This window comes from Aedes aegypti, chromosome 1, assembly GCF_002204515.2.
Source record: "Aedes aegypti strain LVP_AGWG chromosome 1, AaegL5.0 Primary Assembly, whole genome shotgun sequence".
NCBI classification, from domain to species: Eukaryota; Metazoa; Arthropoda; class Insecta; order Diptera; family Culicidae; genus Aedes; species Aedes aegypti.
In genome coordinates, this window is record NC_035107.1 from 42,848,055 (window position 1) to 42,873,645 (window position 25,591).

Sequence of the window (25,591 nt, forward strand, 5' to 3'; positions counted from 1 at the left end):
TGTTTGAAAGCTGGAATAGCTAATCGGGTTTTCATTATTTGTTTTCATAAACAGTGAAAAATGTCCTGGGAAACTGATTCCATTTCAAAAATTTCATATTTTTGAGATAATTTGAATCCGGTTCGACAAGTCATGATGAGTCTTGAGTCATGATTTTTAAACGAAAAGGCATGTATGGTAAATCTTTGCATTTTTTACAAAATTGACCATAGATCAGGAACTAAAGAAAAGTACATCCTAAAAGTTACCAGAATTGAAGTTTATAAAGTTTCTTTCTTAAAAATATTTTATTAAAAAATTTCCGCGAGTTCGGGCATAGATTTTCCAGCTTTTCTTTATGAATTTCCCCAACGGTGGAAAATTTTGTGGAAAACTTTTTCCAGTTCATATTTTTTTTTGGATTTCTGAGAAAATTTGCTTAAATTTTCATATAAAAACTTTGTTTTTACAATGTTTCGTTCTTGAGTTATGATTTTTCAAAGAAAAGTCTTATATGGCACATCTGGACATTTTTCACAAAATTGGCCATAACTCAAAAACGAAAAAAAAGTGTATTCCAAAAATTTCAGTGATTAAAGCTTGTAAAATTACCTTCTCGAAAATATTTTTTTGAAAATTTTCCACGAGTTCGGGCATAGTTTTTCCGGCTTTTCTTTACGAATTTTCCCAACGGTGGAAAATTTTGTGGAAAACTTTTTCCAGTTCATATTTTTTTTTTGGATTTTTGAGAAAATTTGCTTAAATTTTCATATAAAAACTTTGTTTCTACGATGCTTCGTTCTTGAGTTATGATTTTTCAAAGTAAGTAGTGTCAAGGGAAAACAAAAAATTTCCACCTGAGTTTTCCGGAAAAATAGGCTGCCCTGAATTTTTCTCCATCCATGAGCCCTGCCTGTGGAAAAAGTTTCATGAAAATCTGAGACCCTTCGGCCCAATTTGTACGATAATAAAAAAATACCCATAACTGAGATTCAGCCTACCAACGTTGATAATTTTGTATCGAAAATCAAACAAGTTGCAAATGTATTGCCCATTACTGTAGGTTTATTAACGGCGCGTCGCATTCAAATCCAATACCAACGGCTGTCGTCACAGTCTGTTCTCATGTATACTTAGTAAGTAAGCGTCGTGCTGTTCCGATTGGGACAAGCTAGGCGTGCAGTTGTTCTCAGTCCAGTGCCGATCGGCAGAGCAGATGGAGATGATCGTTCAATCATCGCAGTTGATCGCGTACCGACTACGACGACCTTTGCGTATTCGCGTTGTTTGTGTTGCACCGGCCTGTTACACGTGCCCGTTAATCAGTTACTATAGGTAGCAGTGAAATTCATCCAGGCAGGTGTGTGAGTAATGTCGCAGCGTGTAATATTGACCTTGTTAATCACGATCGGTATCGTTTTGGGATTGGTAGACGCCGTCGACCTGTGCCAGCAGCTTCGGGCGCTTCCTACACCGGGTCCTTGCAGTTGTCCCGGTGTTGATAGCAAAATGCTGTGCCCTGATTTTGAGATGTATTACGAATATAATGATAGCGCATTACTCTACATCGCATGTGAGGGGAAAGAATTACAGTTCAACCATACGGATTCATTGAGTGTGGACTTCAGTGAGATAAGTAAGCTGGAAGTGAAGTCTTGTGTGGTGAATGTTCCGCTTAAGGACACTCTGGACGCGATCGGAATACGTGATGTGCGCGCGGTGCACTTCGACAGTTTAACGCGTTTCGAAAATCCATTACCGTTAAGTGGATTGAACTTGACAAAGGTGAAAATAAACGTCGAACATATTACGTTGCTAAACGATGGCAATTTGCTACCGGATAGTGAACAGTTGGAAGAGTTCGTGTTATGCTATAGTGATATCAACTCCTTACCAAACAACTTTTTATCGGAAAAATCACACCTCAGATCTCTGTACATCTCCGGTAGCAAAAACCTGAACAACCTTCCAGAGCTCATACCCATTCCTTCATTGGAAAAACTTTACCTGGACCAGAACAACATATCCACAATAACTTCAGAGCACTTCTCCCTGCTCAGTAACCTGAAGATCTTGGATCTGAAACAGAACCCCATCGAAACGATTGCAGAGGATGCCTTCATATCGAACCCAGAGCTCAAGCGTCTTCATCTACAGTTCGATGGACCTCGATTGCCGGAGGGCATATTTAGGACCCTCACAATGCTCACCGAACTGAAGATCGTCAATGGCCAACTGGAGCACATCCAGGACGATCTGTTCTCTAATCAAAAGCAACTTCGGACGCTGGATTTGAGCGGAAACCAGTTGACGGTGTTACAAGGGTAGGTACCTAACATAGACAAATTGAATTCTAATCAAAGGTAAATCAGTGATGAACCGGTGTTGGTCGGTTCAGTGCCGGATTCATTTTTGTCTTCGCCATACAATGACTTCTCCAAATTTATGCACTGCTGAAGGCTCTCAAGATGCGATCGAGATGTAACTGCGCCGAGCTGGAGCAAACCAGATCGTTTTTCTTTATTTGAGTCGCGTGTGCGTGCACTCATCGAAGCTATGAGCATGGCTCATAGCATTGGATATGACGGGCGCGGGTGTGCGATCGTGATTGAATGGGAAATAAACGGATCTATGGCGAGTTTGAACATTGTTTGAGATGGGAACGCGTTCGAAATTTATTGGAATGCACTATTTTAAGTTGTGTTTAGTAACTTAATGACCATACCTTTTTTTAAACATTTTCACAATGGTAACCTCTTCCTACTTCATGTTGTAGTATAACAGTTATACATCGTAGAGCTCGTAGAGCTACATCCATGGATGGAACCAGAGGGGACGTTGCCCCCGACGGAAGAAAAAAATCAAAATCACCTGGTGTTCTACAAAACGGTACCTTTGTCTCAAATTACGAACACTCGGTTTTCGTATAACCATTTGGTTGAAATGTTTCGTTGAAATATGTCATCACATAACCAGGAATATCAGTTAATTTTGACGTCTTCTATTATATTTTATATTTCGGGAGTTGTGATGGTGCTCTAGTTCGAGGTCAGTCAAACTAACTCAGATAAATTTATTTGCGAAATTAATCATTTGAATTCGATTTATCCGTGCTGTTCGAAATTTTAATCAAGGTGTTCGGAATATAAGACAAAATGAACATTGTTCGGCATTTGAATCATATTGTTCCATACTTTTAAGTTAAAACCATTCTAAACTAGTTTAAAAAAATATGTTTATCGGCACAACCAACAGCTAACAGTTAGAATTTGCGAAGAAACTGAAATATCAACAAATGTCAACTAATATACGCCCATCGGATGTATATGAAGTTCTTGTTGGCCTTAAGGTGAAGATGAATCGAAGCCAGAGTTCAAATTTCCAAGAGCACGGATCTGGAGAACCAAACATCCGTTAAGGCCGCACGGGACGTCATTATAATCATCCTATCCATTTGAAGAAGCAGATCTCAAGTACCACTCCATATATGGATATGAAAAATTTATCACTATATTCTATATATGTGGTGCACAATCGATCAAATTTTCAGCTTCATCGGTTCACTAAAACTCGAGATTTGCTTCGGCAAAGTTTTGATGATAATTGTTAGAGCGAGACAAAAGATAGGGAAAATAACACGGTCTCCCGTGTCCCCTTAAAGCTGAAAACTTAATCGATTGGTCACTAGCTGGTGGTGACCAATCGGTTAGGTTTTCAGCTCAAACGGATGTTTGGTTCTCCAGATCCGTGCTCTTGAAAATTTGAATTTGGCTTCCATTCATCTTCACCTTAACCTTCCTTGTGCATTAAGAAAAAGTTACACATTATGCATTAAGGGTCAAAAATGACCCATGACTTTAAAACGCTCTCAAAAATCCATTTTTGAACCGATTTTGGTTCTTTTAGCTTTATATGAAAGATATGGAACTCAAGAATGGAACCCTGGAAATTGTTCGTCAGTATGGCCATTCTGGGCACAAGGGCACAAGGGAACCTGGAACATGTTTCAGAAGGAACTGGCGTATATCATATTCAGCAGTTCATACACATGTATATAACGACGGTTCAAATTTTATGGTTTTTCATTCCGATTAACAAGAGCACCAAGAGGACCAAAATTTAGATTTGGCCGGTATTTCGAAGTATTCCGGAACCGGTTCCGCTAGGGTGTGATGTGGACATTTTCAGACCATCATGTAGTACCATCATGCGACGGCTCAAAATACATGATTTTTCATCCAGATGTAAATGGACACCATGCCATATACCTGGCGTTACGCACCTAGTGGAACAGAGCCTGCTTCTCAGCATTTATAAACGGAGAGGTTTGCCATCTGAGTATTTTTGCCTATGTATATATGCCAAGGCATGATGATATTGTATACCTGGGAAGTCGAAAAAATTTCCAACCCGGGAGGATCCTCGACCGGTGGGAATCGAACCCATGCCTATTAGTTTTATCTTACTGAAAAGCTGCGCATTTATCGCTGAGGCTATATGGGTCTCTTAAACATAAAGTTATCATACTTGAATTTTCGTTTCGTTGTTACCAAATTAGTAAAAAAAATGTAATATAAGGAATCGAAATCATTCGACATAATTCTATCTTATAACTATTATAACTTTTGACATCAATCGCAATTTTGAGACCTGCTCAAATAGGACACCAGACATCCTTTTAGGAAAAACTTCAGATATTCCTTCAAGAATCACTCTCTAAATATCTCCAGAGGTTCTTCAAGAGAATTCTCCAGGAATTATTTCGAAAATTCCTTCACGAATAATCTCTACCGTAATTCTTACAGCAATTTCTTCACTAGGGCTTTTGCCAGAGATTGCTCCAGGAAGAAATATTGTTTTCCATGATACATTTTAGACCAGTTTTTGATAGGGCTCTTGATAGGCTGAATATCTTAGCAATTCCTCCTGGAGTTTCTCCAGGGATTCGATACGCAATTCGTCCTAGGATTCCTGCAAACAATATTTACAGGCATTTAATTTGGTTACCGGTATATCGGTCTATTTTACTTGAAGTAAGAGGGAGCATGGAGAAGAAAGCAATGAATACTAGATGGATAGGTACCGTAAGGGAACGGCGAGAGAAATTGGATTAGATGTTGAAGAGGCCACACCATATAGAACAGTATTACTTGAAACGTCCTTCTTTTTGGCTAACGTCCCCTATGGGAACGGCTTGGCGTGTTGTTCGAATAACACTACCAAGACAGCCAAGACATTTACAGGGATTCCTTTAGATATTTCGCAAGGAGTTTTTGCAAGAATGTCTCTTGTGATTAGTAAAGTAAATTTTTACTGGGATTCTTCCAGAAGTTTCTTCCAGAAATTCTCCAAGATCTGTTCCAGGAATTCTTTCAGGAAAGCTGCGGAATTTCTCCAGATAATTTTTAAGCGATTTTTTCTGCTATTCTTTCAGAGATTCCTCTAGAAAATCAAGGATTCTTGCAGAGAATCTTCAAGGCAACACTTTTTTTTATGAAGGGATTGTTAGAGTATGTTAATGTTCATATCTTCAAGGTTTCCCCCAGGAATTTCTCTAAGAGTTACACTAGGACATTTTGTTTCAATAGTTACTCAAGATATATATCTAGTGATTTCTTCAGAATTTTCTCTGATGATTCCTCCACGGAAACATACAAAGATATCTCCAAGTACTCCTCTCAAGATGCTTCCAGGAATCATTCCTAAAATTTCTTCTTGGATTCCTCCCGAAATTACTCCAGAGATTCTACTAGGAATTTTTACAGGTGTTTCTCAACTTACAAATTCCTCAAAAATTTCTTGGAGGAATTCTCCCAGAGTTACCACAAGGAAAATCGCGTCATGAATTATTTTATTAATTTCTCCAGACTGACTGAGACTCGTTCTGAACCACCAACAGGGATTCCTCTAAGAGTTCTTCTTGAAATTCCTTCAGTGATTCTCCTATGAATTCCTGCAGGAATTAAGTCATACATTATGCTAAAAACTACTTCAGGGATTATTTTACGAAAATCTCTACAAATATTCCTCTAGTAAATGCATTACATTGATTTTTTTTGTTAAATCTTTTCATGGAATAATGGATTTCTTTAGTAAAACCTCTACAGCGATTCCTGCAGGGATTTCTTCAGCTTTTTCATCAGGAGTATCACAAAGGAATGCTTTTCGTCTACGCAGTCTTTATTATAAAAAAGCCGGTAAAAAAATAAAGAGCGGAGCCAAAAAGCATTTTTTATGTTCCAGGGATTTTTTCATGAATTCATCTAGAGAATTCTTCTAAGAATCCCTCGGTTGGCTCTTGCAAGAATTACTTCCGGGGATTCTTCAAGGGATTACTCTATTTTTTCTAGAATTACAACGCATTTATCCGCATCGACCAAGGAGTGTGGGTTCGATTCCCGCTTCAATTAGGAAAACTTTTCGTCAGGAACGTGTTTCGATTGTGAAATTGGGCGTTGCATGCTAGTCCACTGGAAGCATTTACGTGAAGGTGTTTTTTTAAGGTTTCTCCAAGGATTGCTCTTGGAATCTTTTCAGGACCTCATCTATTTTCTTTCAAACATCTTTTTTGGAGGCCCAAAACGAGTCTCTAAAGAAATTTGAAGGGGAATTCCTGAAAGATCACCTGAAAAAATCCTTAGAAGAATTCATGTAGCGATTTCCTGGATGAATTTCTGGAGCGATCCCGGAGGAAGTCTCAGGAATAATTCGTAGAAGAATCTCGAGAAGACTACCCGAGAATATTCTGGAGAAACAAATGGAGAAATATCTGGAGTAATGCTTCAAGAAATCGTTGTATTGTAACTTGGAAGAAGCCTTAAAGACATCACTGCATAAATCCTTGTAGAAATATTCGTGGAGGAATGCTAAGAAGAGTCCCCGACCAGATAGAAGAAACAAGATTATAACAGTTTTGCTCTTTTATGATTTTATTATAAGATCAGTTGTTATAAAACATATACCGTTAGTAGTTGGAATAACAAATTTAACGCCAAATAAATATAGAATATATTAAATCCTATTAAAATTATAGCAATATGATTACAAAACGTGTTACCGACCTGTCATAACAAAACAACATTATTGCAAATTTGTTATTGTTCATAACTTTAGATGTTATTTACAACCAACTTACACATGCAATGTAAGAAATATAACAAATGTCATGTAATTAATCTGATACAAAAAAATGTGACAAGTTAAGAACAGAGCCATCTTGACAAAGTTATATGAACTTCTGTTAATTTAATAGCTTTTGTTACAATATGTCATAATCTTGTTATGTGATTCTAGACGGGTGTCTGAGAAGCTCGAGTGGCCCAGAAGTAATATCTGAAAAAGTTCCCTGAGGAATCGTTCGATAAATTCCTGGAAAAATTCTAGTTAAAATTTTACTGGAGGAATCTATGGAGAAATCACTGGAGACATTCCCGCAGTAAGTCTTGGCGAAATCCCTGTACAAATATCCCTGCAGAAATTCCTGGAATAATCCTTGGAAAAATCCCTGGAGGAACTCCTGGCAATATTCCTGATGGAATTGCTGGTATTTCTGGAGTTTTATCGGAAACGGTCTGGTAGCGAACAAAATGTGTTTCTTGGAGAAATCTCAAGGTAACCGCTTGTGGAACCCATGGAAAAATCGCTGTAAGGATTACAGTAGAGATTATCTTGGATCTTATGGCTCCTGCACATAAGGCTGCAGCACGTGCACAGAATGCAATCAGTGGATTACAACAAAATTGTATCACAATTATATCAAGATTTGTTACAAATATCAAATTTTATTTCATTTTGTTCATGCACGTTGAGTTGTAACAATGTCCTTGCATAATTAAAACAAAATCAGTTATAATAACAAAGTCTAATTCAACTTTGTTTAAATTTATAACATAATTATAAAACAAATCGTGATAAAAAATCTGAGGGAAGTTACTTATACATGTGCACTTTTATTCATGTAAAAAACATAACAAATTTTGTTATAATTAATGTATGAATAATGACAAACTGAGTTATATTTTTGTTTGATTTGAAACATAATAAGTTACATTTTTGTTTAAACTATATTATATTTCATTTCAATTTTGTTTAGTATAGAGGAAATTGTATTGATTTTTTGTTATTTTATCTACTACCGACCAGTGGAATACAACAATATTGTAGCACGATTATATCAAGATTTAAAACAAATATCAAATTTTGTTTCAATTTTGCTAGAAGTACTTTGAATTCATGGAAGAAATTTAAACATAATTGAAACAAAACCATATTAACAAAAGCTGCTTCAAATTTGTTACTAGTTAGAACATAATTATAACACATTTTTCATAAAATTTGTGAGAGCAATTGCTTATAACAAATTTTGCTATAATTCAGTAATGGAAAATAACAAAATGAGTTATATATGGGTTTGATTCGAAACATTTACACCTTTGTTTGAATTATAACATATTTTGTTTCAGTTTAGTTTAGTTTAGAGTAAATTGTGTTTTATTTTTTTTTATTTTAACTACTAATCATTAAAAATTATAACATACTTTTTTAGAAAAAAAAAAAAACGCGCTAACGGAACAGCAAAATCTGTTTCAACTCTGTTGTAATTCACTGGTCAGGTTACTCTAGCTTTTACTGTATACCTTCCTTGTTCTCTGGTCCGTTCAAAATCCAGTTATGCTGAGTTGACTGTATGATCATTTTTTTTTGTAATTTGGCCGTAACGGAAATGATATTCTAATATAATATTTTTATGTTTGGGAAGCTCAGCGGTAAACACGCAGCTTCTCAGCTAGACCAAACTAAGGGGCATGGGTTCGATTCCCACCGGACGAGGATCTTTCCGGGTTGGAAATTTTTTCGACTTCCCAGGTATACAATATCATCGTGCTTGCCAAGCGATATACATAGGCAAAAATAGTAAGATGGCAAACCTCTCCGTTAATAAATGCTGAGAAGCAGGCTCTGTTCCACTAGGTGCGTAACGTCAGGTATATGGCATGGTGTCCATTTACATCAGGATGAAAAATCATGTATTTTGAGCCGTCGCATGATGGTACTATATGATGGTCTGAAAATGTCCACATCACTCCCTAGCGGAACCGGTTCCGAAATACTCCGAAATACCGGCCAAATCTAAATGTTGGTCCTCTCGGTACTCTTGTAAATCGGAATGAAAAACCATGAAATTCGAACCGTCGTTGTATACATGTGTATGAACTGCTGAATATGATATACGCCAGTTCTTTCTGAAACAGGTTCCAGGTTCCCTTGTGCCCTTGTGCCCAGAATGGCCATACTGAAAAACAATTTCCAGGGTTCTATTCTTGAGTTCCATATCTTTCATATAAAGCTAAAAGAACAAAAATCGGTTAAGAAATGGATTTTTGAGAGCGTTTTAAAGCCATGGGTCATTTTTGACCCTTAATGCATAATGTGTCACTTTTTTTGTAGCGCCGCTCCTAGAGGTCACTGAAAGCTTCTTTTAGCACAAAAATGTTCGTTTTCAAAAGTTAGGAAAAGTCAGAAAAATTCAGATTTATATCTCTTTTCTCTACAAAGTTACAGCTTATTTACCGTACCGATTGGCCAAAAATGACCCCAATGCACAAGGAAGGTTAAGTGTTCGGAATATGAGTCAAAACGGTATTTTTTTTGTTTAAACATAATCTTCAGCATTCATATTTATTTGAAATGGTGTCATGATAAACTTTTTAAATTCTTTGTGAAGTGCAACTATAAATCAGAACACTGTCAAAGTTGTTGCCAGTAATCAGTTGAAGGTTTTAAGCTTAAATTTCTCTATAAGTTTTCCGAAGTTTTTAACCTTGATATCATCCAAGAATTCTATTAGAGATTACGAGTCGAGGCAACCATTGAATTTCAGTAGAACTTAGGACAGTAGAACGTAAATAAATAAGTCCTTAGTCAACTGTTAATCAGTACAGTCAAACTTCTCCAGTCCTCCGAATACCCAATAGGTTGTGGGCCCCATTCAAAGCAATCCACTTGAGTGAATTTGAATTTATTCACTTTTCGTTGCCGAAGTAGAAGTTTGTGGAAGTAGGAAGCAAAATTTCGATCGTGAAGCTGAACTATGCTGTGTGGAAGTTCAAGGCTGAAATGTAGCTGACTCGAGAAGACACGTGAAAGTATATCGAGGATCAAGCTGCGCCAACCGATGACGGAGGAATGGAAGGGTGGTGCCCGCAAAGCGCGAGCGACGATTGCACTGCTAGTGGAGGATCAGCAACACGACCTGATTCGTGATACGAAGACGGCCAAGGAAGCTTGAGAAAATCTTCAGAAACGGGGACGGGGACGACATGCAGAACCATCTATTCGAGCTGGAGCAGCTGCTTGGGAAGCTGTCGTGTACTGGACTGGACCTATGTGATTGCATTGCTCAGGAGCCTCCCTGATTCTCTCGACACGCTGGCGACGGCCCTGGAAAGCCGTTTCTACGATGACCTGAAGCTGGATGAAGTGGCAAACGAGACCGTGGATCGGCGGATTCAGCGATGAAGGCAAGTTTCCTTAAGAAAAAGAAGCCGCTGGTGTGCCATTTCTGCAAGAAAGCTGGCCACAAACAAAAATAGTGTAAGTTGTACGCCAAGGAGATGGATTCAGAAAAAGGTCGTTCACCGAAAGCAGAAAATGCACGCAGTAAAGACGCGGTGATATTTGCCCTGATGTCCGGTATCCAAGCGAATTCTGGTGAGTGGATTGTGGACTCGGTAGCATCTCGGTACATGTGCGGCGGATGTTTCGAAGATCTCGAAGAAAGCGCTCTGAAATCTGTCAGCGTGGCGCGTCATGGCGGATGGAATTGCGAAAGTAGAAGTGGCCGGTTCCGTTCGGTTATTATGTTACTATGACAACGGTAAAACAACCTCGGTTACTCTTGGCAACGTGCTTTTCGTACCAAGTTTGAAAATTAACTTGCTCTCTGTATCGAAGCTTGTAGATAAAGACGCCACAGTGACGTTCGACGAAGTAGGGTGCCGGATTCTCGTCGGTGGCCAGTTGGCGGCGACCGCGATTAAGACTGGTGGACTCTACAAGGTAAGAACCTCGAAAAAAGTTTTAATGACTGCGAAAGATCACCACAACGTGGACTGCTAACACGTGTGGCATCGGTGCTTTGGGCATCGTGACCCTAAAAAAATGGTACAGAAGGACCTAGTGAATGGATTGAAGGTGTACGATTGTGGAGTGTGACTGCTGTCAGAAGGCTAAAATGAGTCGGAAACCATTTCCTAAATCGGTGGAGAGAAAATCCACTGCCGTGCTCGATCTCCTGCACACCGAAGTTTGCGGCCCTGTTGAGAACGTGTCGGTGTCTGGATGCCGTTATTTTATGACCATCATTGACGACTACAGCAGATTCTGTGTCCTATACCTGCTAAGAACGACGGAAAAAGTTTCAAAGAAGATAATGGAGTACATGGCCATTGTTCCGTACAGAACGAGCCGTAAACACTAAACATGTCCGACTCAAAGTGTGTCCGAATGAGGCCCCTTCTCGACCCACCCTGACTACGCCACTGAGTGCACGAGTATCAACAGTGAGCGTGAGTAGCATGTGAGTTACCAACAGGAACTCAAGTGCCGTGAGTTCCCTATGAGTGAAATATCCCCAATGAGAGTTCCAGTGAGTTCCGTCAGTGAGTGCTGTTCCAGAAGCTTCGAGAATGAGCACCTTCGAGAATGAGTACCGTCGAAACCTCTAGAACACAAATGAACTGATATAAATACCGCACCGCTCCGTACTAGGGGTCAGTATTGTTTTTACCGCCGCGTGATTTACATCGAGTGAACAGTGAAAAGTAAAGTGAATAGTGAACAGTATACAGTCGCCTCTCCACATCTCGATATCGAAGGGACCATCGAGATAGGGAGAGATCGAGACAAAGAACAAATTTTTGATGAATACTAGATTGAAAAACACTCCGTTGCCAAGAAAGTAATACACAAACAGACGTCATTTTGCGGTCCTAACTTGTTTTGAATCCCAAAACTTTGGTCTAGTAACCTTCGATATTGGTCATATCGACATACGGAGAGAAAATTGAGAACGAAAAATCATCAGAAACACATCGAGATATGGAGATATCGAGATAAGGAGGATATCGAGATATGGAGAGTGAAAATGTATGCAGACTGAAGGGACTTATGAAATCATCGACATAGGGAGAGATATCGAGATGTAGAACATCGAGGTGTGGAGAGTCGACTGTAGTAGTAAAGTAGTGTGATAATAAAGTGCAGTGACTAGTAGAATCAGTGGTGTTGTTCCTTTCATCCCGAAATATACAGTCCACCCGACCCGACCGGAGTTGCCCACGTTTAACGCGCCAACAGCCATGATGAAGACCCAGTTCGGCCGACCGCCGAAAATAGTCAGAAGCGACCAAGGAGGCGAATACACTAGAAGTGCGCTGAGGGCTTTCTACAAACGTGAAGGTAGCTATTCGAGCGCAATTCACCGCCAATCTTCCAGAGTGCTACTGGGCTGAGGCGGTAAGAACTGTCGTTTATTTGCAGAACATGTTGCCATCGAAGTAGTCGATTCCAATTTCTCCGTTCGAGCGCTGGCATGCAAGAAAGCCGGATGTCACGCACCAGAAGGTTTTCTACATTGCGGCGCACGTCCATGTCTCCAAGCAGAGGAGGAAGAAGTTAATCCCCACATCGACAAAACTAGCATTTGTGGGGTACTCACCGGACCAACAAGCTTCGCTTCCTGGACTGGTCCACGCGACAAGTGATTATCAGCCGAGAATGTCGTGGATTTCGTGTTAGGAATCAAACCAACCACAGTTGAAGTCTCGCCGGCGGTCAATTCAGATCCATTGGATCAGTCGGACAGGGATGAAAATCATTCGGACGATGAAAATTGCGATTATGACACCAAAGGCACTGCTGATGAATCAACGTTGAACGATGCCGAGCAGGATGAAGTCGCTGGGATCCCTCGTAGATCGAATCGTCAAACCATGGGTATACTACCAGTACGTTATCGTGAAAATATTGGCATGGTGTTGGATTAAGTCCGAAAACAAGTGGCTTAAACAAGCGGCACGAGCGCTTTTTTTTTCTTTACAAGAGGGAAATCTACACAGAAACAGACGTTTGAGAAGGTAACTCAGGGAATGTGGGGATGCGAACCGATGACCCACTAAAACCATGCCCTGTAGATGAGCAATTCTTATTGAATTGCTCAAGTGGTCTGTACACTACATGTAGCAGAAGTAGCCTAGGTAAACTGCTTCTCATAGCCAACTTAAACAATGTTACAGAAGACCAGGCTCAGCAGAACTAATCCTCTGCAGCCAACTCTTGGTCGGCGAGCCACAAGCGCTGCAATTCTAGCATAAAGTGAGTGACAGCCGTAGTTAGTACATTCCAGCACACTCCACAGTATCCGTAACACATATGAGAGATCGTAGGGTTCTCTGCATGTTTCTTAAGTAGGCTTTCATTCAACCACTCCTTCCCTTTCCCTTGCATTCGGCACCCGGACGTGGCCAGGACAGCTCTCGACTATTGGAGGATGCGTCAATCTTGTTCAAGAGCCAGGGATTAGTCCCAAATCTCTGGCTTGAATAACGGACGGGAAGGAGGCATCTTTCATACAGTGGTCTAGGACTGTACCCATTGGCGTAGGAACAGGGGGGCCAGGGGGGCCTGGCCCCCTCCAGAATCATCCAGGCCCCCCCCAGAATTTTTGATGATAGTAAAAATAAAAATTAACACGAAGCAAAATCTTCTCAATCAATGTACTTGGCTCTTGTAAGGGACGAATGACCGTCAGGTTAAAGTCCCCCTCATCAAACAACAATATCTTGACTCTTGCTATTGACAAAAATCTCTTCAGTAGTTACGTTATTTTAGAGAACACCATGCTTGTCTCACACAGCATCAGCGTGACGGTTCTGACTTCGGTGAAAGCTTAACCGTCCGGCTGTCGATCAATTGGTTACTGTTATAACTAGCTTCTTGTTGTATGCGATAAGCGTAATTTTTCAAAATCTCAGTGCAAAAAATACTGATATACAAGCATCAAGTTTATCAAAATTACTAGCGGAATTTCTCAAACAATACATAGCGAGAATTCTTGTTGAAAAATAAGGCTGAATTTTCAAGGAGTTGCGGCATGGCCAAGTTTTCTTCAGATGAATGGCAACCTGGTTTTAAAATATGTAAAACAATTCCATGAAAAAAATCTTTGATTGATTTTGATTCAATTTTTTAAGTATTTTCACAGGAATAAATTTACTTTAAATTACTAATTTTCTACAGATTTCAACAACATTTTTCAGAAAACTTTTCAATATTCTTTATAGAATTTTAGTATAGTCAAATTCCTCAAGGAATATGAAAGGGTAGATTTAGAACTTTTGCAAATTTCTTGGAAAGTAGTTAAGTAATATTGTAGGACTTATTCTAAGCTTCATTCCTTTCATGTCTACTTTTTATTGGTAAATTGATTCCGGAAAATGTTCCCGGAGAATGTTCCCGGATTTACCTAAAAAATCTTTCAACAGTTCAGTATTCCCTCGCAATTCCTCCGAAAAATCATTCATTCTGTCAAATCTAATACTGAGACATTTTGCTGAAAGTTCTACTAGAAATTCTTCTGTGAATTTCTTTAAATATTTTTCCCAATAATTTTATTACAAATTCTTTCAAAACATCAAAAGTCCTTAAAAAATGTGTCCAAAATACATCACAAATAGCGTCAAAATATTTACTATGTTTTTTCTAGAAATTTTGCTTCAAATCCCCGAATTCTTCCAGAAATGGAAGGAAAATTGTTTTTGAAATTTCTCTTGCCTTCGAATCTTCAGAGGAAATTTGTTGAAAAACCCCATGAAAAAAAAAAAGATTTATTAAGATAAAATTTTTATTGATCTTCTTTAAAACACTTCTCTAGAAATAATTTCACCAATTAATCGGTGTTCAGACAGACCGGATTGGATGATATTTTAGCCTTCTAAAGATAAACCAAGGACTGTATAAATTTTGATACAGATGTGTTACGAAATTCATAAGCTTCAACATTACAGCAAACAAGGCAAATATTTGGTTATTCCAAACGTACTTCAATGTTTTCCAGAAATCATTCAGAAATACTTGCTGCAGTCTATCTAAACACCGATTGGTCGGTGTTAGAATTGTTAGAATCCATATTCATGGTTTGAATTTTTGTGCGATACGAGGGCAGAATTTCTAGAGGCTTTCTGGCAGAATTCTAGAAAACCAGAAGTCAAGGAAGCAGTGTTGCATTTGAACGCGTTCAGTTTGCGTTCCAGTTCAAACTTTTCAACGAAAAATCAAGTAGGCTTGCACATTGAGCATTTCAAAAATCTGAACCCGTGCGAGCTGGAAATTGAACGCGATATGAAAACTGTTTTCATAGCAGCTATGTGACATAATTAAATGCGAAAAAATTGCAAGGATGTTAAGAAACATTTAAAGTTCCATTTATTTTGAACGATATAAATTCAATATAGTCTGATGTAGTTGTTTCGAGGTTTTAACTTCATTGAAGTGAACCGGCCGTTCATGAGCAGGTTCAGAATCTTGCACAAGAGTTCAACGCTTACTAGGTTCTCGTGCAAAATTAGAACGCGTTCAGTTCATTTTTGGCTCGCGTTCAGTTCAAAATGCATCACTGCAAGAAGGGATTTATTTCAAGAATAATTTTTAAAGAAGATTCTGATAGAACTTCTTGAAAATTGCTTTATTTTTTATATTATTAGAGGTTTTAACTATCCTGTAAATTACATAGAGAAAAGATTATAAATTATCTTTTATTGCACCGTTGCTCATCTATTGTTCTACCTGCTTCAACATTTTGTTGTTTTTCCTTCCTTCGCATGACGCTTTGAGGAACTTCGTACAAAAATCTTTCCATACTTAAAAAAATTAAAGAATTTTAAAAAAGGTAGAATAGAGGAGGTTAAATAAATTACAGAATTCTTATGCGTATGGTTCCTGATTTCTGGAAGTCCATAAGGAATTACACAAAAAAAATTAAGTAATGCATAAGTTTCCCCCAAGTTTTAAATTCATTAAAATATTACATTATGAGCTTTACTACACTACATCTTCGGTAATGTTCCTAAAAATACCGGCAATATTTTCGCGTTAAACTTCTACAGTAGTACAAAAAATCAATAAAAATGTTTGTTTGGAAAGGTAGGGAAAATTATTTTTTTCTACATCAGTATGTTCAAAGTAGTATCATGAAACTTTGAAGTTCAAATAAAATGTTATCTAAGATTTTAATTACACATACATTCAGTATAAGTTCCATCCGTTTTAACACCAATCGTGTTCTATTAAAAAGCCGAAGTAAAAAGAATGCGGTGTTCGATCTTTGGGCATTTATTGTAATTTATTTCCTTAAGCAACATTTAAGCTGTGAAATTCATAAATGTATTATGTTTGATTCCCGTTGACTAGGGCCTGAAAAAATAATGGCAATGGGTGTATTACATACCATGTATATTGAGAAAAATGTAATTTCTGGGTACTATGGAGAACAAATTTGGATCAAACAATGTTAAAACTCAATTTAATCTTATTGGCGTGTTCGACAAACTTTAACAGATTAGAATTAGCTTTCAAATAGTGGTAAAAGCAAGTGGTTTTGATTTTCCACATGCTAGTTATGATTTTTTAAACCTTAAAATAAGCCCAAAAGCACATTTTCAACTTGAAGCATACTGAAATCTGTATCAAATGAGCTGAAAATTTGACCAGACATTGTTCTTAGCATTTGAATTCCGAATACTGCTTGACCGGTAAATTTCCAGACATTTTTTTTAATATGAACAGGTCTACTGGAGAAGTTTTTGAATAAAAAAATGTAGAGTTTGGGCAAATTTTTAAATGTTATTAATGGAAGAATCCTGAGATTACCATTCCGAAAAAAAAGAAGCTATTTCTAGAGTTTGAAAAATACTTGATAAATATTCTGAAGAAATTCTTCGAGAATTTCAAGAATAAATTGCAAAATCTTAGTAAATCGATGAAAATTTTTTTCAATAAATTCCCAAATGAATCGTTAGAGCTGTTTAAAGAAAAAAAAATCTCTGGAAAATACTGAGATATTTTTGGTAAATTTTTCGGGAGGATTCTAGGAAAACCATAATACGGTTCTCTAAGAAATTCCTTAAGAAATTACTCGGGAAAATTTTGATTTTTTTCGTGGAAGAGTTTTTGAAAGAACAGTTGAACGTATTCCGCTAGTAACTTCAAAGGAATGTTAGAATTCCCTAAACACTTTTAATTAGGCATTTTTGAAAATATAAAAAAAATATTTTCGTGAGAGTTTTGAAGGCATGTGGGATGTTGCTGTGGATGTCTTTAGAGAAATCTAAAAAAAAACATATATGTGAAAAAATGCAGACAGATCTGCGGAGAACTTCTTTGAGAAATCATGAATAACATTTTCCCAATTGAATTCTTTTTAATTGCTCATGATGTTCTTGTGGAATATTACGAGGAAGCCCTAGAGCAACACCTGGAAGAATTTTTTTTTTTGCAGAAAGTCTGAATAATTATTTTGCTTCGATTTTCGCTTCGATTTGTTTGCTTCAGCTGTTGGTGAACTCTCAGGAGAATTCGTGAAATAAATCCTTGCTTGGTGATCTTGAAGACATTTTTGGTGAGACTCTTTGAATTTGTAGTACCAATTTTTGGAGAAACCCCTTAGTAATTTCTGAACATTCTAAACAAATTATTTATAAACAACTGGAGGATATTTCAATACAATTGCAATTTATATTTGATAATTACGTACAGGGCCTTCCAGGAGAAATGATCAAAAGAATTTCTAAAGCACTCTCTGGTGGAATTCTTTTAGAATTAAACAATTCGAATTTTCCGAGAAATTTTATGGTGAGATCAAAAAGTCACAAATCACTGAAAAGTACGAAAATAATTCATGAACAAATTCCCGTACTAGTTCTAAAAGGAATCTCTTCAAACCACATGGTTGATTACCATGTTGGACATTCCTTGTGAGTTTTTTTTTGCAAGAATTCTTGAAGAATTTTTCACTGGATTACAAAAAGAATGAATCTTTTCCATAGCGAAAATATAAAATTACAAATATCATTGATGTGCCGCGAAATGAGACAAAATAACAAATAAAATGAATAAAAATCTGTTAAAACTACGAAATTTGTGAAAATCTGGTTATTTCGACTGACATAACTCCTATAAAACTAATATTTGCCAGGCCCCCCCTAGGCCCCCTCCAGCAAAAAATCCTAGCTACGCCAATGACTGTACCACCTACGAATTTATGCGAATTGCTTAATGCTAACATTTGCACACAAATGTTTTGGTCCAAAAAAGCCCAATTTTGTGTAACTTTTTCAAGATTATGGTTTAAAAAAATGGTAATGAAATTTTCAAATTGTTCCTGAAACTCTATTCACAACTCCACTAAATGTTGACTATGGATGAATTAACGGGTTCACTATTTTGACGTTTGAGCGGTGCTGAATTCACTCGTTACCATGGTCACATTAATAACTCGGCACCGCTGAAACGTCAAAGAGTGAACTCGTGCTTTGGTCCATGGACCGATTTATTGTTGATGGGACAAGTGGTATTTTTCTTAAATTTACTTAAGTTTCAAATATGTCCACTTATAAATTTTCCAAATGTACTCTACTACATCAGAACAACACAACGAAGAACTTAAGCAATCATCTAGTCCATCAAACTTGAGTTTCGAATGTTGTATGTTTCTGTTTTATTAGGTGTACGAATATGGAATTGGGTCAATTATAAACACAAACTCAATACTTTCCATTATTCCAAAGATTTAAGCAAGTGAATACAGTTTGTCATTGCCAAACAATAGATGACACCTATGACCTTCGTTATTGATAAGGGGCCGTCCATAAATGACGTAGAATTCTTTTCACTGATTTTTTATACCCCCCTCCCCCCTCGTAGCATTTCGTCACAAATGCTGGTACTCCCCCCTGGAAAATACGTAGCATATCAAGGACCCCCTCCCTATATATTTTTTATTTGTTTTCCTTAGTGACTGGGTTGAAACAAAAAATTGGAATTGAGAAGTTCAATACAAAGTTTGATATTAATTACTGACTGAAATGTAAGGATAATCTTATCTAACAGATTGATATACAGTAGCGCTCAAAAGTAATTTGGAAAAGTTTTAGATAAAAATTTTCCTTGGTTTTGGTTTCCAGTTTCATATAGGCTAAATTATATTACTTTTGCTGTTCTTACTATGAAAAACAAGTTTACTATAAAAAATGTGAAAAAAAAAATTATGATTGGATTGGTGAAGCTCGTTACTGTCGAGTTAGGATCCAATATATTTTAAATATATTGAACAAATATTTCGTTATTTTAGAGGATTGTTTTTTTAATTATTCGTTGTTAGGAAATAGATTTTAATGAAGATGATCAAGAAAATATATTTATTATTAATTAATATTAATCATCGTTAATATTATCCAATTTCAAATCATTTTAGCAAACAGTGGCCAGATACATAAAAGATAACACTTGAAATATTTGGAATGTTTTGAAAAATTTAGCGATTATTATACAAAAACAATAATCTCTATTTATATTTCAGTTGAGTTTCATTATCGTTTCCATACTGAAATAATCTTACATAAAAAAATTTAATGATAGGGCAATTTTGATAACATTCGAATCTATTATCCTCATCAATATTCTGGCGATTCCAGCAAGAGCATTGATATATCAAAAAAAAATGATGAGTTGATTTGGTGGAGATCTCCTGCAACAATGAAGGCATAATTCACGGAATAAATATCTTTGTAATATTTGCCAAGAATAGCATGTTTTATTTTCTTGAAGAAATAAAGCCCCAACAGAAAATATGAATAATACTAAAACGGCTGACTCTATGTCATGTTAACAAATGGCAAAAAAAGTACTCCAAGTAGTCAGAGCCTTGATTTTTAATCAATTTAATTAACTTCTATTTTGTTTATTTATAAATTTATTAATCATAATTTTATAACCAAAGTTTATAAGTAAAAATAGAAGTTTGATAAAAAATAATTGTATGCATTTTTTTTCAGCGCCTTCCTTTTTACGGACTTGATTCAAAATGCTACGTCCACTTGCTAGGACCCCTCCCTCCCCCTCGTCACACTTCGTCACAAATTCGTAAATACCCCCTCCCCCCTAAAAGCTACGTCATTTATGGACGACCCCTAAAGTATATCGAAGTCCATGCACCATTTAATAGTATTATACCCAGTGGCGTCTCGTCCTAAGGTGCACTTGGTGCACTGCACAGTCAAAGATTTCAAACTAACTAATTAAATATATATATTATAATTCTCAATACTTCTAACATTCATAATGTGTAGTTGTTTGAAAATGTTGTTTGATTTCTTCACCTTCAATTGGTGCATCGCCCTCAGTGAACAAACCGTTTGATTCTCCCCCCATGGTTTTGCTCAACCAGCAAGCGAAAACAGCTAAGCAAACAAGACAAACTGCCATGCGTCTCCATCGTATTGCAGAGAATGTTCATTTCAGCCGTGCACTCTTTCTTGTGCACGAAAATAGCGTGTATGGACACAGCAGGAATGTGCATTTGTATTGGCATTTCTAGAGCAACAGTGGCGTTGTATAGGTAAAATCTGGTTCACTCCAATTTGTGCACCCGAGAGAGAAATTGCCCATGACGCTCGCATTGGTTTGCAAGAATTGAGAAAGCGCGCGCAACTGGCGTCACGACGTCTGCTGTTGGAAGAGAAAGCGTTAACGCCATACATGCTTTGTGTGTATATATGTTGCATGGAGCTTCCAGGTGTCGCGCGATAGTAGGCGCAATATTGATTGGAACCAAAACTAGATGTTATAAACATATTGGCCAAATTGATTATGTTTTATCTTATTAAATACACAAAATTTATATGGCTTTGAATTGATTTATAAACTATGTGTGAATATAGTTTTTCTTGCTCAATAGACCGACAACTGATAAATTGCGGTGGGCGTAAAGTGGGTTTCAGCGTTCAACAGTCAGTCATCATTTCACTTAAAAGCTTTGATGTATCAACAAAAGTATACAAAGAGATGTACCAGCGCTGGACATCGTCGAAAAGCTAAGATATCGTGATACAATTGACAAGCTGTAAATAATAAGAATTATTATATAGAATACAAACGTTAGGAATAATGGAGATTCGGAATTTCGCGAAAGTCACGAAATCCACGGAATTTATCCTTCATCGCGAAACTTGGAAAATAACGCGTAAATAGTTGAATTCTGAAAGTTTATATGATAATCTCAGAAAAGTTCAGATTTTTGCTCATAAGAATGGTTTATTTATTTGTAAGCCGAGTTTCATATAAAAAAATGTGCTAATCGTTTAGTTTCAAGTTAAACGTCTTTCTTCTTGCTTTATATTTTGTATTGATAATATGATATTAAACTTCGCAAAATACAAAACATGCTTGAAATTTACGCATATAAAGGTCATTTTTACTGTAAATAAATTTTTTTTGTCAAATATTATCAAACTATGGGGCCGCGATTAATACGCAGAATTTTTCTTTCATTGCCTTGATATCAGCGAAATTTTGAAAATTTTTCTTGTCCCTAAACATTGTATATTGGAATCATCCAAAATTCTTAAGACTTACTACTAGTGATTGAAACGAAGAAAACAAACAAAAATGCGTCCAATGAGCAACAAATATAATAGTTTCCAGACACTTCAAGATTGCATACAGTATTGGAAATTACATTTTGAGAAGAAATTACATTTTAAAAAATCAATTGAAAAATTCGTATTCATAATTCAAAATAAACGGTTTGTGCGAGTCAGTGCACAGGTAATCAAATTCCTCACGGGACGCCTCTGATTATACCAACTTGATATGGAAACAGTGCCCCGTACGAAAATGTAATTGAGTCACTGTAGATATTCTTTATTCAGTGTTGTTCTTCCACAATCAAACGTTCCTTATCAATGCTCACGTTAGCTATCAGCAATATGATTAAATCAATGTTTTCACATCCATGTTATTATGCAAAACAAATGTAAACATCGTAGTTTTGGTTTTCGTAGTTGGTTTATTTGATATCAAGAGATATTTGCGATAAATCATACTGGCTGACTGACAAATCAATAACAATGAAAAAAAAAAAAACGATTTAAATGGTTTTTATTCAATAACGAAAGAGCATGTTATTGCAACTAGTTTAGCATTTTTTCCCGCTCTAATAACGGCTATATCTTAATTAAACCTTTAAATATGACATAGCCTTTATGGACCTAATTTAAAAATTAGGTCCATAAATGAACCTTGACACTTTTGATCATGTTTAACGTTCGCTTAGTCGACAAAAACACCACATGGGTTTCAGTTTTGACACTAGAGTTTTCGCATAACATGTGATCTCGCCCTTAAAGCCATTGGTAACCCAATGTGTAGCCTGTTGTGACCGAGCAAACGAATAGATTAACACGTTATACAACAATGTTACGATGAATAAAGGATCCTCTTATATCTCCCAGAGGTGATAGATAGCTAAACACTCGGTTATTAACTAAGAGCTTTCTTTGCTCGTGGAAGTTTTTCTTTAAACTACCTAAAGCAATAAAACATTACTTCTCAGCGCTACGAAAACAGTACTTTTCAGTACTACAATAAAAACGGTATTTTTCAGTGCTACTAAAACAGTGCTTTTCAGTACTATTCGTAGCGAAAAAAATACTAATAAAATTGTTAATTTTTTTTTTAATTGGAATGCTCGTTCTTTGAATGGCAAACAAGACGAACTGTTTAATTTTCTTACAGCTAATAACATACATAGAGCAATTATTACTGACACTTATTTCAAACCTGGATTCAAACTCAAAAGGCATCCAAACTTTTATGTTTATCGTAATAATCGACTTGATGGGGCATGTGGGGGAGTTGCAATCATCATTCATAGGCGTTGAAAACACCAACTTTTTTCGTCTTTCGAAACTAGAGTTTTTGAAACTTTGGGTGTTTCTATTGAAACACAGCTTGGTGAACATACTTTCATAGCTGCCTATTTGCCTTTTCAAATGCACTGTTGCTGCCCAGTTAATTTGCTTCAAAAATACCAAATAAAAAAATATGGTCCGTCCAGGATCTTTTCGTAATAGAAATTTCCTTGACTTCCCTGGGCATAGAGTATCATCGTACCTACCATACGATATACGAATGCGAAAATGGCAAACTTAGCAAATAAAGCTCTACCGGCAGCTTCATCTTTTTCCGCAATAAAAATATTCAAAGCTTGTTTCTGCAAAAATATTGGCACCTTTTTTCACAAGTTCTCAAAAAAACTCTTCTAGTTTAAGAATCTAAACAAAAAAGCTTGAGATTTGAATATTTTATTGCTGTAAAAAATTAAGCTGCCGGTAGAGGGGTTAATAACTGTGGAAGTGCTCATTGAACACTAAGCTGAGAAGCAGGCTCTGTCCCAGTGAGGACGTAATGCTAAGAAGAAGAAGAAGAAGAAGAAGAAGAAGACGAAGAAGAAGAAGAAGAAGAAGAAGAAGAAGAAGAAGAAGAAGAAGAAGAAGAAGAAGAAGAAGAAGAAGAAGAAGAAGAAGAAGAAGAAGAAGAAGAAGAAGAAGAAGACGACGACGACGAAGCTGAGAATAACACACTGCCTTGGTCTGGAAGTAATTCCAATCATAAGAAGAACAATGTGTAAAAGGATTAGTTTTCATTCCTTTAGTAAAAACATCCTTTCCTTTCTTTTTCAGGCCCATCTTTCACCGGCTAAACGTTCTCGAGCATTTGGAGATCAATGACAATCATCTGAATGCCATTTCACGCAACATATTTTCGATGTCCAACAAATTGCGCAACATCAGCCTAAACAGGAACCAGTTTACCAAAATCTCAGCAAATCCGTTAGACATTTCTCCATTCAACCATTTAACCTTTCTCGAAAAAATCGAACTCGAATCAAATTATCTTACGGAAATCGGATCTTGGGCCAACCATGCAACGCTTGCGGTGCTACAGTTGAGCTACAATTCAATTAGAAAATTGAACATCAACACAATTCCGCGAAATCTACACCATTTAAACTTAGCATACAACAGAATAGTGCACATTGACGCTGATGAGGAAACGCTGGTTAACCGGCAAGATCTTCTGTTGTCCCTCGAAGGAAATCCTTTGACACTGGATTGTAAGCTGATCAACTTCATCCAAACCGTGCGAAAAGGTAGTTTGAAGGCACATTTATCGAAGCAATATGAAAACCTAAGCATCGATCAGCTCTACTGCGATTTAGAGCCATCCTTATGTCCACACGAATGCAATAGCTGCCGGATAATAGGACCAGAACGCCAGTTGGTCCTGAACTGTTCTTACAAAAATTTAGAGAAGGTTCCTCCGATCCCTCCGGATATCTATCGTAACTCTTCGTCAATCGTTCTCGACGTTCGCAACAACTCGATTCGATTGCTGCCAACCACCCACAGCAATCCGGGATTCGGATTAATCAACACGCTTCTGTTGGACAACAACCTCCTCGAGACTTGGAGTGTAGCGAATCTACACTCGAACCTTTCTATGATCTCACTGAACAACAATGCTCTTTACAACCTCGACCGACAGCTGGTCGAGTTCATCATGGGTCTACCAAATCTCAAAAATCTACACCTACTGAACAACCACTGGCCGTGCCATTGCAAACTTGCAAAACAAATGCATTGGCTCCAGTCCAAGATCGTGAACTTCACCGCCCTGACCTGCGATTCCGGGCGAAAACTGACAGAATTCGAGGAGTCCTGCGAAAACGATATGCTCGCATTCGTCCTCATTTCATTCATCATTCTGACCCTTATTGCCAGTGGGTTTGCACTATATTACAGGCACCACTCGTCGATCAAGAAGTGGCTCTTCGTCAACCAGCTGTGTCTAGGTTGCGCTTCTGAAGTGGACGCCGATACCGATTTCCAATACGATGCCTTCATCTCGTACTCGCATCGCGACGAAAGCTTCATCGCCCACGAGTTAGTGCCAAAGCTGGAAGCACCTCCCCAGAAATTCCGGCTATGCATACACCTGCGGGACTTCGTTCCCGGAATGTTGATCGAAACGCAGATTTTGAACGCCATCGCAACCTCCCGGCGGACCATAGTCTACGTAACGCAGAATTTCCTACGCTCCGAGTGGACCCGGCACGAGTTCCGTTTGGCTTTCGAGCAATCACTGCGCGAGAATCGCACCAGGTTGATTGTGATCTTGGCCACCGACGTGCAACGGCTGGACCAGTTGGATCCCCAGCTGAGGGTGTTCTTCAGTACGACGACCTACTTGCGAGCGGACGACGAAAAGTTTTGGCAGAAGCTGGTGTACGCGATGCCGCACCGCGATGTCGTACAGCTGCAGCGGGAACAGAAGGCTCAACGGGCGGAACAACATCTGCGGAACAGTTCGCTGAGGGAGAGCAACCGCAAGCGGGAGCAACTCGATCTGGCTGATATTGCGTTGTAAAATAAATACTTTCAGAAAAGTGTCGGGTGTACTTTTGTTGAATCCAAATCCTTAATTTTCTTGGGAGAAC

General features: G+C 37.6%; 2 protein-coding genes across 13 annotated transcripts in view; one reads left to right on the plus strand and one right to left on the minus strand.

Moving 5' to 3' along the window:
- The window catches only part of LOC5566555 (cation-independent mannose-6-phosphate receptor), a 552,122-nt gene that overhangs the window by 485,714 nt on the left and 40,817 nt on the right, over positions 1 to 25,591 (minus strand). The gene's annotated exons all lie outside the window — the stretch shown is intronic.
- LOC5569417 (protein toll) lies at positions 1,116 to 25,541 on the plus strand. The gene is made up of 2 exons (XM_021857658.1): positions 1,116 to 2,303; positions 23,775 to 25,541. The coding sequence occupies exons 1-2, from the start codon at positions 1,351 to 1,353 to the stop codon at positions 25,519 to 25,521; spliced, it is 2,700 nt and encodes an 899-aa protein (XP_021713350.1). The 5' UTR covers positions 1,116 to 1,350; the 3' UTR covers positions 25,522 to 25,541.

Bases quoted from the DNA above. Each gene is read 5' to 3' on its own strand.
- LOC5569417 (XM_021857658.1), top strand. From the start codon at position 1,351: ATGTCGCAGCGTGTAATATTGACCTTGTTAATCACGATCGGTATCGTT. The intron at 2,304-23,774 runs GTAGGTACCTAA...TTTCTTTTTCAG, and splicing joins CAGTTGACGGTGTTACAAGG to GCCCATCTTTCACCGGCTAA.